General features: G+C 36.8%; 1 protein-coding gene across 2 annotated transcripts in view; it reads left to right on the forward strand.

The window, feature by feature from the left end:
* The window catches only part of LOC127619231 (calmodulin-binding transcription activator 1-like), a 548,116-nt gene that overhangs the window by 25,124 nt on the left and 508,087 nt on the right, over window positions 1–14,905 (forward strand). For both annotated transcript variants that reach the window (XM_052092050.1, XM_052092052.1), the window contains exon 3: window positions 13,522–13,625. In XM_052092050.1, coding sequence (XP_051948010.1) covers window positions 13,522–13,625 — 104 coding nt within the window. The remainder of the gene's footprint in view (window positions 1–13,521; window positions 13,626–14,905) is intronic.

A 14,905-nucleotide genomic window follows, 5' to 3' on the forward strand; every position in this document is an offset into this window, starting at 1 on the left:
GAATGTTTATTGCAACGGAATTTCCTCAAACGCAACTGAAAATAGCAGGTGAAAGTGTAAATAGCACAATAAATAGGTCTTAAAAACAAAAAATATCAAACTGTCACTGCCTGTATATGTGCTCTGCCCTTGATGGTTCACATTTCCATGTCATGTGTTGAGTTAAACTGCTGCGTTTAAATAGCCTCTTTGGGGTGCCTTGATTTTTAAATGGTTTAAAATTAAATGACATTGAACTTGTCTAATTATTGTACTTAAGTCTGCACACCAGAGCAAAAGTAAAAGAAAAAGAAAAACACTATCTTTCCGTTTATCAAGCGTTGAAACTTTGCTTTGTTAAAAACCTGGAATCATGTTTAATAGCGGTCATGATACCCAACGCAGGTGTTTTGAGATGTGTTTATAAAATGAAAGTTCTTTTTAACTTTACTCGGTGATCCTACAATGGCATTTTATTGCCACGTTAAATAAAATAGATACATAAAAATACAATTTTGATTATAAAGTTGTAATATTTTGCAAATAAAGTAAAGTACTAGATAAAGTTGTAGCATTAAGAGATTAAAGTCGTAATAGCTTGAGAATAAAGTTGTAGCATTAGAGGTCGACCGATATTGTTTTTTTCAGGCCGATGCCGATCTTTTGAAATCCGGGTCGGCCGATGGCTGATTATTGCTGCCGATTTATTTTGGCCGATATTTGGCCGATATGTGCTTGTTTTTAACCTTTTATTTGAAAGATAAAATGTAACACAAATAATTACTTAAGATAGACAAAATTTCTCAACAAATACATTTATTGAATACTTGACCAATCTGCACTTGTACACTTAAATTAAAAATGTATAATGTAAAAACATATTGTATAAATAATGTATAACAAATATATTAAATAAACAAAGCAGGTGTTACGAACTGCTCCGAGACACGTAGGTTGAGATCCAAATGCAGCTTTAATTAAGGGGCAATCCAGACACGTAATCCAATATTCAGAGCATCCAAGAGAAGCACAGGCATAACTAGGGATGGGTATCGTTAAGGTTTTAATGGTATTACTACTCTTACCGATACTGCTTATCGATCCGGTACTTTAACGGTATTCTTAACAGTTCTTTTTGTTTATATATATATATATATATATATATATATATATATATATATATAAACAAAGATAAACGTTATATAGGCACAGTGATTTAATTTCAGGAAGGTCTACTAACATTACTGTTCAGGTGTGGTCTAAAAAGAAATCTAATAAAGTAATCAATTGTAAAATAACACTGCATAGTTTATCATAGATAGATTAATGCAGATTAATGCTCATTAATGCAGAAGTTATTCATTCAAGAGCTGTAAGTGATTTTCTCTTTGCCTTTTGTTGTTTGATTCGCAGTAATGGCTCAATCGGCAGCATGTTTATTATTAGACAGCTTCCCCTTTAAGACCGAGTCTAATAGGCTCCTGATGCAGCATATTTTCTCCCCAACTATTTCCATAACTACGTCCATTTAAGACATAAACTGTGTTTAAGTGAATCTCCATGCTGGTCGTTTTGACATATTTTTGTGTATATTTGATCGTTTAGACGCGCACACGAAACCCAAAGTAGCCAGTACTTTGCTTGTCTCGTTGCGGTGTGTTTCGGAGCGCGCGCCACCTTGGGAACGGAATGTCTTGCGCTCTTTTTATTATTAAACGCGTCCCGCAATTTAGCAGCAGTTGCTAGACTGCATTTTACAACAATCACCGATCGTGCTGATTCTGACGTTAAGTTTGAGTTTTAGGGAGAAATGTCAGTGCACCGCTGTGAAGGGAAGGAAGTTGTGCTAGACAGAATGCGGCTTATGTATAAATATTCTTTTTATAATCTTTGGAAGGCGAAATCTAAAATAAAATTAGACTAATATCACAGATCTAAACCAGGCTATGTCTGAATGTTTAGTTCTGTCCTCCGTCGTCACTCATTATGCAGGGCTCATGTTGTGCTCGCTGTGGCACCGCATGAGCGAGTTCTCTCTCTCTCTCTCTCCCTCTCTGACTGCGAATAGCTGAATTGCATCACAGGCAAATGTTTTCATATTATTATACATAGAAATGGCTGGCGAGATAAAATAACTTTCTCTTTATAGCAATAATAAATGTATTTTCTTAATTTCTCCAGTACCGACAGCAGAACCGATAACGTCCGAGCTTACCAAAGCCAGTCCTTCAATAGCCTATAGTGCGCTGGTATCTTTTTTATTACTTATTTCTCTGCATTGAGTGACAACCCTCTCAAATATAAGACACACAAACAGAACAAATAAAAGTCTCAGATTCACTGTCTGTAATTGCAAAATTCTTGCTTGCTTATTGTGACATGATAGCAACCCTTCTGCTTGATAATGCAACTTCAACTACGCTATCAATATCCAAAGTAGCCGAATGTCATGTCAACTATCGCGTTTGTCACGTATTTTCTTGAAGTTGGCAGTAACATATCAAAAGTTTTTAATTAAAAATAAAGAAGTTATACAAATTTAATCCTTACTGTTTTCTCCAAGGTACTTAGCTCCTTCCTTGAGGTCTGCTCACTCTACTGGAAAATGACTCTAGGGGCAGCGTGCATCGAACAAGTGTTCCACAACAACAGATGCGCCTGCCTAATAATCGGCTTGATATACTTGGATATTGGCCGATGCCGATTATGTAAAAAAATCGGCCGATTAATCGGCCGGCCGATTAATCGGTCGACCTCTAAGCATTATAATATGAAATTTTGTATGAGAATAAAGTGAAAATTATTTGAATAAAGTCATAGTGGGGAGTCACATGATGCCAGACGAGGAGCGCAGGAATAACATCTGAAATGTTGGAATTCCTGAGCATGAGGATGGCAGAGATATGGTGAAAATCCTAGACGAGCTCTTCCAGAGTCTGCTCGACATAACAGGCCATAAGATGGAAAGAGCTCACAGAGTCCTGGCTCATAGATCCGCTGAGGGAGACGGGCCCCGATCAATCCTGGCCAAATTCCTGAGATCATCTGATAAAGAACTTGTGTTATGCGAGGAGCAAAGAAAAGCTTTTCCCCTACATTTTCTTGTTCCCAGAATTTGCAAATACGACGAGAGAAACATGATTGATTTAAGGAATGCAAGAAACTCTTACATCAACAGAAATTTGCTTTTGCACTGATGTTCCCGGCCAAACTGAATATAAATACTAAGGATGGCCATAAAGTATTTTATACCCCAAGGAAGCACTGTCCTTCATAAAAACATTGGTGTGAGTAAGCCATTTGGTGTTACACATGTGAGTGGATTGACTAGATGTACTTACTCTGGCTGTCTGAGGAAGCTGGGTGGCATTTTTGTTTCTTTTTGCGTTGGTTCTGCCTAGCGGCTGGAGTTTGTTTTGTGGAGTGACAGTCCTTCAAAAAATGTTTGCATTGATGGATCATCTCTTTTACACTGAAGTTCCCGGCCAATGATAAGGATGAACACAAAATATCAACATGCCTGCAACAAGCGCTGACTTTTATAGAGTTGATGGACTGAGGAAATCATGGTGTGTTTCTTATGTGGCATCTGTGTCAACTTGACTCATTAAATATACACTTGACCGTCCGAAGAACGCCTGTTTTGTTTCCTTTTATGCTGGTTCTGCCTAGCGGCTGGAGTTTGTTTCATGGAGGAACATACCTTCAGGACAGCTGTGGATGAATCTGCTTGTTCTTTGTGCTTATGCCTTCTATTGGTTGGAGTTTGTTTTACAAAGTACTTTCTGTTTTGTAATTTTGCCTCACAAAATTTGTATAGAAGCACCAGGTTTGCTCGAGGTTTCATTGTTGCACTGATGTTGAAATGTGGTCTATAAAATTTTGTTTTCACACAATTTATTTGTTCTATTATATCAAAATGTCAAATGTTAGTATGAGTGGATTGTCTCTCTCCAGATGGAATGTGAATGGGTTGGGGCACCCCATAAAAAGGTAGAAGGTTATTTATTTTCTTAAACGTAAGAAATATGATATAGTGTTTCTTCAAGAAAAGCATCTTTCCCCACAGGAATCTGAAACATTTGGGAAGATATGGCGTGGACATGTTTTATTCAGTGCTGGCTCAAGTAAGAACATGAGTCATTATATTGATAAATAAACATCTACAATTCAAATTTCTCAAACAGATTAATGATAAATTAGGAAGAGTAATTTTTGTTTTAGCGGAAATTGATTTTTAAAATTGCTGTTGATTTTGGCTAATATTTACGCACCTAATGCTGATGATCAGGGCTTTTATATTTCTTGAAGGGATGTTGCAAGCCACTGGCACCCCTCATGATATAATATTGGGAGGAGACTTTAATCTTTTAATGGACTCAGTCCTTGATCATAGTGAAGCAAAATTGTGTAAGCCCCCTAGAGCAACATTTAGAAAAACAAGATGTGTAAAAATCTTGGTCTTGACGATATTTGGAGACTTTTGAACCCATCTGGTAGGGACTATATATTGTTTTCATCAGTCCATAAAATGTATTCTAGAATAGATTTTTTTTATATCTAAGTCCCTCATTTCATCTGTTGTTGATTGCTCAGTTGGAAACATCTGAGTCTCAGATCACGCCCTGGTGAATTTAGAGGCGTTGCCACATACGGAGAAAAATAAATCATATAGTTGGTACTTTAATGTGTCCCTTTTGCAAAACCCTGATTTCCAACAAATGTTAAAGACTGAAATCAGTGTTTATATGGAGACCAACTGGTCCTCAGTATCTTCTGTGGACGTGACTTGGGAGGCACTTAAGGCAGTTCTTAGGTGTCAGATCATACAGTATGACTCATTCACCAAAAAATCCAAAGCACGAGAACTCGTGGGGTTGGTAGGGATTATTAAAAGTGCAGAGGCAGAGCTCAAGCACCAATGTCATCCGATGGCCTCAGAGAATTAACCCATTTGAAATACAGATATAATACTATTTTGTCACTGAAAGTGGTGCATTTTTTATTTAGTGCAAGACAGTTGTACTTTGAGTGGGGGGACAAAGCAGGAAAACTTCTGGCTAGAAGTTTCTCAGTGAAATCTGCTGGTGGTGAAATTATTACCTCGGTCACTGATATTAATAATTCCTTTAAAAAATGATATCTTGATCGTTATATTTCCACATCTTTGTCTACTGATGAAGATATTAGAAACATTGTGGAACCATTAGAACTCCCTAAATTGACGACTGAGCAAAGAACATTTCTTGACTCTGAGATAACCTTGGAGGAGCTTGATTAGGTAATTAAGGCCTTGCCTACTGGCTCTCTAAATTGAGAGGTATGTTACCATATACAATATCTTGATATTGACTTATAATTCACAGCAGTTCCAAATATATGTTGCTTCACTTGAGGGCGAGCCTTGACAGGCGCCCACAGATTGAATACTCCTGTACTAATGCACACCTCATTCATGAACAGAGAGCTCGCAACAACTTCCCACAAATTCAGCTCGGTTGCATAGCCAAATTTCTTGACTCTGAGATAAACTTGGAGGAGCTTGACGAGGTAATTAAGGCCCTGTCTACTGGCAAGGCTCTGGGGCCAGACGGCTTTGCCGCTGAATTTTTTAGATCTTATGCTACAGAACTGGCTCCACTTTTGTTAGAAATGTATACAGAATCATTAAAGAATGGAAAGCTTCCTCCTACCATGACACAAGCCCGGATCAGTCTGATTCTTAAAAAAGACAAAGATCCAAGCGAGTGTAAAAGTTACTGTCCAATTTCCCTTACAGCTGCACCACCTGCTCTGTACTAATTTTGGGAGTAGCATAGACCCAAGGGAAGATACTCTAGAAGTGGTGATTAGTGCTTTTGGAAAAGGTCATGAGACATAAGTGTACTACTCGCTGTTAATTCAGAGTCTGGGGGACAGAGCTTCTTCTCCTTCTCTCAAGAGATTATGGTAGAGAGATTTAAACTTGGTATGGGAGGAGGGATAAGATTCTAAAAAACGTCAAGTCTACATCTAGAGATTTAAGGGTGCGTGTGATGCAATATAAGATTTTGAATAAATTATATTGGACACCCTCTAGACTGTATAGACTTGGTCTTAAAACACACCCACCTGCTGGCAATGCCAATCAGGAGACGGGTAAACAACCCATGTTTTTTGGGGATGTGTTAAAATGCAGGAATTTTGGTTGAAGATTCAAAGATTTATGTGTGATGTGTTGGACACACAATTTTCATTTTGCCCCAGACTCTGCATTTTGGGGGATGAGGAGGTCATTCATTTTGGGGATAGCCACTTGAAAGGTTGAGTCCTGGCCGGAGTTATGGTGGCCAGGTGAATAATTCTCAGGTGGTGGAAGATGGCTAGGGCACCCTCATTTCAGGAGTGGTGTGGGGAGATGGTGAGGTTGCGACATATGAGGAGGCGATACATAGAAGGTTGAAAAAGTGGGATTTGTTTAATAGGAAGTGGGGTGGATATTTAGATTTTTTGGAGGGTTCTCAGGGAGGTCAGTGGAGAGAGATTTTTTTTATTAAAAATGTTTAGTTTGATGTGTATGTGCACTCTTGTTTGATATGGAAGATGTAGTTAAATCATACTTTAGGATAGCATTTATGCAATAAAGAAATCCTTGGTCTTTTGGCACATCAGCACAGAGTTAATAGTATCCAGACTCTGCAGAGGTTATGTAGGAAATGTAATTTATACAGGAGAAAGTACAAGATAGATTTGAGCAGCCCCGATCGGTGTTGGTTTTTCCTCTCTAAACAATACTGTAACTGAGAGGGATGTTACCACATACAATATCTTGATATTGACTTACAATTCACAGCAGTTCTAATTATTTGTTGCGTTACTTGAGTGCGAGCCTTGACAGGCTCCACAGATTGAATACTCCTGTACTAATGCACACCTCATTCATGAACAGAGAGCTCGCAAAAACTTCCCATAAATTCAGCTCGGTTGCATAGCCAAGTTATCTCCTCGATTAGTCTTGTTGTATGTAAAGACCTAGATGCTCCTCTTTTCTGTTGTCCACCACATCACTTTAATGTTACTAACCGTTCGATTTATTCTCAAAATATTACGACGTAAATGTCGTAATGCTTCAACTTTATTCTCGTAATATTTACTTTATTCTCAAAATATTATGATAAATGACAATTGCAAATTTTAAATGTTAAATTATTTTATTGTTAGCATTAGTTTCTGCACAATGAACAATGAGCCATCAAGTTGTAATTCTCGATTTGATCCTCTGCAATTTAAATTAAAATGTGTTTGACCCGTTTATTGTGCGCCTGACGTTTGCTTATATAAAGTTCTGAACCGTGTCAGTGTTGCGCTTAACATAATTATTATTTGACAGTTAGGGTGGCGATTTTATAAGTCATGGATAGAAGGAATCTTCTTAATTTTTTATTATAATATAGCCTGTGGGCTAAGCCCCGGATGACACTGAAGTCTAGCAATGCCCCTGGTGATTAGAATTAATTATTTATTTTGTGCTGTTTTTAATCAACAACTGACTGTAAAAAACTGAAAGGATTTTAAAAGAGACATTATTCAATGACAAATGGATCCATTGATTCCTCGTTTGGACACACTGAACGAGTTAAACCAAACGTTTACTCTCAACACGCAGTGAAAGGACCTCTGTGCTAATAACTTCTTCTCCAGTATACCTCACAACCACTGGTGATTGAAGTCTGAACATATACCAGCCAGTGGCTAATTATAGATATTTTTGTTGCATAGCATGAGATTTGGTTGCAAGTGTGAGTGATTTACTTGCATTATAGAGGGTTGCCACATGGAGGGAAAGATTGATCTTGTACTCCCTTTCTTATCCTCTTCCAATCACGCCACCCTACAATTATAACATGAACTACAAACTATAACAAAGTATTACAAACCAAATCTGTCTTTGAAGAAAGTGAAACGTGACGTTTCTGAAAAAAGTATGGATGGAAGACAAAGAGAAAGAAAACTGAAGATGTGCAATATTATTATGCCATTTTGGGCCATTATTCTCAGTCCAAACTGTTGACAATATCCTATTCTTTGACATATACAGATGTCTGTAATATAAGAGTTGATTTTCTGACAACTGGGGAAGGATGAAAGATTTACAACAGGACCAACAACCAGTTTAGCTGATGCCACTGTCATTTGAGAAAAGCAAATATCTAACATTATAACATATTACAACGCTGATATGAAGAAACAGGCCCTCATACCAGGATAATTTGATAATGCATAAACGGCCGATTGTGGAAAGCAAACCATCAGACCTGGGGATTGTGTAATGGCTGCAGCAGATGTGTCTTGCTATGTCATCACAAGGCTCCAGACAAACAAAATGACTTAGGAGCCATTGGCTCCTGAACAGAAACATTAAGGAGCCAAATGGCTGTTTTTTGTCACCAAATTGCTCAATTTATATTGTTGTTCAAAAACTAGATAAAAAGTTGAAGAAAAGTAAGACATCGTTTAATCCATTAATCTGAGGTTTAATATACAGTTTATAGATTTGAGAAAATAAGTTTGCATTTCCCTCATAATGCATTTCCCTCCAAATTTGCATTTGTCTCATAAATGTTCAATCTCTTTCATAATTTATACAAATATAAGAGATAAAATATGTATTTTTATTTAGTACTGACCTTCAGAATCTACATTACAGATATTTACATAAAGTAATGTATGCATTGAGTAGTGTGTTGCCTTCTTGTGTTTTAATGCACCTTGTGTAATAGTTAAAGGGTTAGTTCACCCAAAAATGAAAATTATCCCATAATTTACTCACCATCATGGCATCTCAGAAGTGTATGACTTTCTTCTGCTGAATACAAATGAAGATATTTAGAAGTATACTGTATATCTGCTCTGTCCTCACAATGCAAGTGAATGGCAGGGTTCCTGCAAATGCCTAAAAAGTCTTAAAATGGGGTTTTCCAAATTTTAAGGTCATAAAAATGTATCTTAAATGATACAACAAAAGTACATTTTATTAGAATTTTTATTTAAAGAGGTCTTAAATTTGGGGGCAGATAGACAGAAATCATGTTATGACCTAATGTGATTATGAAATGTAAAAAGTTTGATTACTATTTTAATAAATAAATGCACGCACTGCGTCCTTCAAATTGAAAACGTGAATGTTGTATTTTCTCTAAGCACGCAGGGGCTTGTGAGTGTTTTCAGCTGTTGCAGAGCAGTTCGCAATCATTAAGTCATATCGGAAATTTATGACAAGCGATCACCGATCATTAATGTTCATCTGTTGATGATGATGTAGTGTTGATGAAATATGAAGTGCATCTGGAATTTAATTTCATTTGGATTCTTATAGCCTCTGTCTGTTCTACCCCCTAACAGGAAGAAATGACTAAGAACATTTAATATAGGCTACCAATTTAAAAAATTGACTCTATTGGCAGACTAACTGTTTTCTTTCAACGCATTATTGAATCAGCACAATCCAATATCGGTTGACCTCTAATTTGTATTTAATTATATAATGGAACATAAACCATTTTTAATGGAACTCACTGACGGCTGATTCGCTGAGAAATTGAATCTACATAACTGAGCTCCTGAGTTCAAACTTTTGCATGCGGCTGCGGGCACATCACAACAGATAGGGTGAAAAGTGGCACGAGGCACACTTTTGCGTGCTCTAAAGATGTATTCAATAACTTACAAGATTATATCTGATGGAACCCATACAACCTGACTGTCTAGATTCGATTTTAAATTGTTGTCATAATCAATAATTTTTGGTCGCATTTGCTACCATTTTAGTCGGAGACTGGAGCCCTGCTTCAGTGACTCATGCAGCGACAAAACACACAGTGATGTGTGACTGCATAAGCTTAGAGACTAAGAATTTGCATACATATTCATAACCATTTTTGCAGGATTTAGTACAGTTTCGCATATGGTTGTTCTGTCATTCAAAATTAGAGTCTAAGCAACATATTGGGGATGTTTTTGATGGTGATTCCTTCATATTATATTACGGTTTTGCTTTTGACCCCCTGTGTGTGTGTTTGTACATTGTTTGAGTAGGGCTGGGCGATAAAACTATATCAATATTTATCGCGATAAAAAAACTCCATGATATCGACGATAAGCTTTTGAGTAATTTTCAATATTTAGCCTGTGTTCTACATCTAGACATGCGGGTTGCTAAAAACACTAACAGTTTGGCTTTCTTGTTGTATGTTTTCACTGGCGTGTGCTGAGCGAATGTGAGCGAGCTCTTTCAAATCCTTCCTATAGAAGCCGAGCGTCAAGCTTGCAAGGTGGATTGTAAAATTGACAGCAGTGCTGGGCAAGCGTTTCCCTAGTGTTGGGAGTGGCTTGGTGCGGATTTCTCAGACTACATTTACATTTATGCATTTAGCAGACGCTTTTATCCAACGCGACTTACAGTGCACTTATTACAGGGACAATCCCCCCGGAGCAACCTAGAGTTAAGTGCCTTGCTCAAGGACACAATGTTGTGGGGATCGAACCAGTGACCTTTTGATTACCAGCTCAGTGCTTTAGCCCACTACGCCACCACCACTCCTCCACTATGTGAAGTTGCAATTGCCCCTGCTACGTAGGTCACCGTGTTCCGGATACGGACCCCAGATTGATTCCATCTTGACTGCAAGATATCATGAAGACGGTTACACCCTCTCATCATCTCTAGTGAGCAGTGCGACAAAACAACAGTGCTGGATACATCATATCTGATCTTTCTGCGCTGTATTTTTGAATATTTTTCTCTAGCATTGAAACACGCTTCACTGAGGCCCTGTCCCTTTCCACACCCACATCCTCTTTTCCCCACATGTGAGTAAACATGAGGTGTGTGTTTCCAGAGCGCCTTTAGACCATAACGTTTTTTCTTTCTAAATTTTGTTTTATTAATCAGCATGTTCCAAGCCTTTAATAATAAACAAATAGATTTCTGTTCTAATTTTGTGAAATTATTCAGATTTCATCATCTCTGACAAGGATGAAAGACAAAACAATTACTAGTTTGTAGCCTAGTCTTTCTCACTTTAATGAAAATAGAAAAATGGTCCATTCAGACTTATACATTTTCAAAAGTGTCTCTCTGGAGATACCCCTGAACCCCCATACAGTATCATTCCTCAGTCACAAGGGCTTCTATGCCCCCATACTTGGATATCTGTATGTAAAGAAATATGAAAATAATTTTAATGTAAAAAAAAAATGAACAGATCATCTTATGACATTCATATCCAACTGCACTCAATTGATAAACTCTATAAAATAATTTTCATAGAAGATCCCTCAGACAACACTGCATTGTGCACCAATGCAGTTTTGTAAATACTATTTAGAGTTTTTAGGATTTTGTTTTCTCTTCTTTTTTTGGAAATTCAAAAAAATGTGCAATGTGCAAATGTGATTCAATACCGTGATAAATATTAAAATCAAATGATATAATATGAAAAATATCGCCCAGCCTTATGTTTGAGATATCCAGTCATTTTGCTAGTGTTGAAATATAGGTTGAGCTCACAAAATAATAACTAAGCTTGAAGCTAATTGGATACCAACCCCCTCGAAATTACACCAAAGTAGAATGTTTTTGCAGTGAACATAAAATAGGGTTGTTCGAGAACATTTCTGTTCTGCTTTTAAAATAATTTACTGAATGGCAGTCAGAGAGTGGAACTGCTGTTCAGATGAAATTTAATAATTAAAACTGATATTGATAATTAGACGTGAAATCCACCAATAAGGAACGCCTACTTGCGAATAGAGGTTGACCGATAGCGGATTTTGCCAATACTGATTACTAAGGTGGTGGGAAAAGGCAGATAACGGATTAATTGTCTGATATTTTTATTTATTTTTTTCAAATCGATTTATAGAATGATTGAAAATAATCGTAATCATTCCTTATTATGAAGGGAAAAAACATTGCGTCTAGATGAGTCCAAAATTTATAAAATCCCAAAAGTTGTTTATTGTGCAACCAAAATCACAATAATAACCAAAAGAATTACAATTTGGTGCATAACCCAGGACTTTTAACTATAAACGAGCCCAAAATACACCCTCCTCCATTACAATATATTTATCAAATGAATCTCTTTATAGCATATATTGATGAATATATTCATATATTGAAATTTCACCAGATGAGGTTTGTTGATGAGGAATAAAAAAATATCTTAAACTATAGGCAGAGATTTTTGCCGATAACAATAGTTCCAAAAAGCAACTATCGGCACAGATGAATCGGTAAAACCAATATATCGGTCTACCTCTACTAGCGTCATGAAGCGATAAAGTCACTGCATGTGTGTACAGAGCTTTAGTGTCTCGTTCTGGAGCACCTACTTTTTAAGACATCATGTTAAGCTAAACAAACAACTTTTAAAAACATCTTAAGACACCTGCGTTCTGTTCTATATGTTGCGCTGTGTCTAGGCTGTCTTTTTTAATGCAAGTGAGGCAGGTTTAAAAGGTTTGAAACAGAGCTTATGTCTTTTGATCTGCATCGTGACCTGTAATTTTATTTTAAATGACAAAGTGCTTCTTTTACCCAAAACTTGCTGTCAAATCTTTGAGGCCAAATTTACTTATAGTAGTTAAACACATTGCCTGCATTCAGGAAATAACTCTTGCTCACAGGGAGAACAACTGGTGGCCAATCCCTTTTATTTATTTTTTCATCCACATTCCTGCCATCCTGCAAGGGTTTTATTGGAATGGGATGTGAATGTCATGTGGGTACTGGTGACAGACGAATATATATAATCAGCAGTTGGTCGTAACAAGGTGATTATAATTGAGCTCAATTCACAGTTGTAGACAATTTCTTTGTAATTTAGAAATTCTGCCCTAGAACAATGAAAGTTAAATGGCAGTGATTTGACTGGCCTGCCATGCCATTAGGAAGGGGAAAGAGAGACAGAAAGAGTAAGAATAGAAGAAAGCCTGATATATAGCCCTGCCTTAATTGCCCCTGAACAAATTGTATTCCCTTTTTCTTTTATCCTCAACTGCCATTTGTGCTTTTTACTGTTCTTTCTAGCAGTCAGGATCAGTGTGACTGTGTACTTTATTGGGTAGTTAAAGTCTTAATAAAGCTTAGCATCAGTCCCCCTTAAGCCTTTGAGAGTGGACCTCCACTACTGAAACACCTAAAGTCTGATGATTCTCATCACAAAATGTCACAATGTTTCTTTTCTCCTTACAGTACTCGTGGCCCATTAATTTAGATTTCCATTCATTTAAAGCTGTTAACTTGCCTTCATTCTGCAGGTTGCTCAATAGCCACTCTTTGCTGGCAGAATAATTGGAGCCAGTTAATTTATGATCCTCACTATGTGCGGTGTATGAAGAATGTTGAAGAACTGCAGTGGATAATCATATTCTAATATTTAATAATATAAACTAGCTATTGTATTTATGCACTGAGATCTATTTATTCGTTTGAATGTATCAATAAATCACAACTATTGATTAATAGGCTTTTTGTTGCACCCTCTTTTTGTTCTGCAGATGAACACGGACATTTGAAAATATACCTGCCCAAAAAGCTGCTCGAATGTTTACCAAAATGCTCCACATTGCCAAAAGAGAGACACAGGTGGAACACCAATGAGGTAAGGTCACCTCTCTCCGCCATCTGCTGCTGTCTTTTTTTAACTCCTGCTGACTTTATAGAGATAAAACCTTGTTTATTTAAAGCAGTGAATCGGACACAATGTGTTAACAGAAACCTCTCTTGAGGCTCTGATGTTACTTCAGATATTAACAGCAACTGCTTGATTGCCTTATTTTTGTAACAGGAGGAAGTTGCTTTAGATCTACCACTCTATTGTCCTAACTTTGCTTTTGAATAATTTTCACAGGCAGGACATAGATTGAGTATTTTGGGAACAGCAGGTTCATAAAGATTTCAGTATATTCCAATGTCTTATTTTCACATTTTTGCAAATATACATTTATAGTAGTTTATGATCTGCACATAAAAAATTTATGTTTTGGCGTTCATTATTTCAACTAGTATTCTGTTGCTTCTGTGGTGGGAAATTGCAGAGCAGTTTGTAAGTTAAAATTTCACTGTTTATCATAGTTGGCCATCTGTTCCAGCACTACTTTTATTCATAGATGTTTCAATTCCCAGGAAATATAGACAGGATATGATTTTTAAAATGCACCAACTGGTATGACAAGAGAGAAATCCCAGATAGACATTTTGGTGCTAATTTAGAACAGAACATGAACAGGAAATTCCTAAGACTCTCTTCTTCTAAGGCTCCTTTATTTCCTCTGAGTCTGGCTCAATCTCTCTTTAGCTGTGGAGAGCTTAGTGCCGACAATTGGTAGTATTTCTTGTAACATTTTCAAGATTCCTTGAATTTTTCCCAGGGTTCAAAGCACTGAGTGATCCATTATTAAAAATGCAAAGGTAATTAATTTGGTAATGGAAAATAGTTTATGATAGAATCATGCAAGTTTTTTTTTTTTTTAGCTCAGTTCTGTTGTTTATTGGCTTTCAGTAGATGCTATTTCATTTCCCTCTGTGCCACAGCTTAGAAGCTGTGCTATCTTCAAACCCATATACCTTATAATCTACATATGAAAATGTGTTTAAGCACATTTATCAAAGACTGAAGGTATTTCATACACAATGCATAAAACAAATAAGAAATGATAACAACCCTCTTAGATTTTCGGGATTGAAAATGAAAATGTAAAATGTTTTTATTTGTATCACGGTTGGAGGAAAAATCTGAGACTGTTTGCTCCAGCTGTCCTTGACCTATAGGCCAGCTGTTTTAAATTAGTTCATTTCTTTTCAGTCCAGCTACTTTATCATTGAATGGAAATGAGATGATGACTTGCTTGATTTTAGAATTGTATTTGTTGTTCATGTTCA

The sequence above is a fragment of the Xyrauchen texanus genome, chromosome 25, assembly GCF_025860055.1.
Source record: "Xyrauchen texanus isolate HMW12.3.18 chromosome 25, RBS_HiC_50CHRs, whole genome shotgun sequence".
Taxonomy (NCBI): Eukaryota; Metazoa; Chordata; class Actinopteri; order Cypriniformes; family Catostomidae; genus Xyrauchen; species Xyrauchen texanus.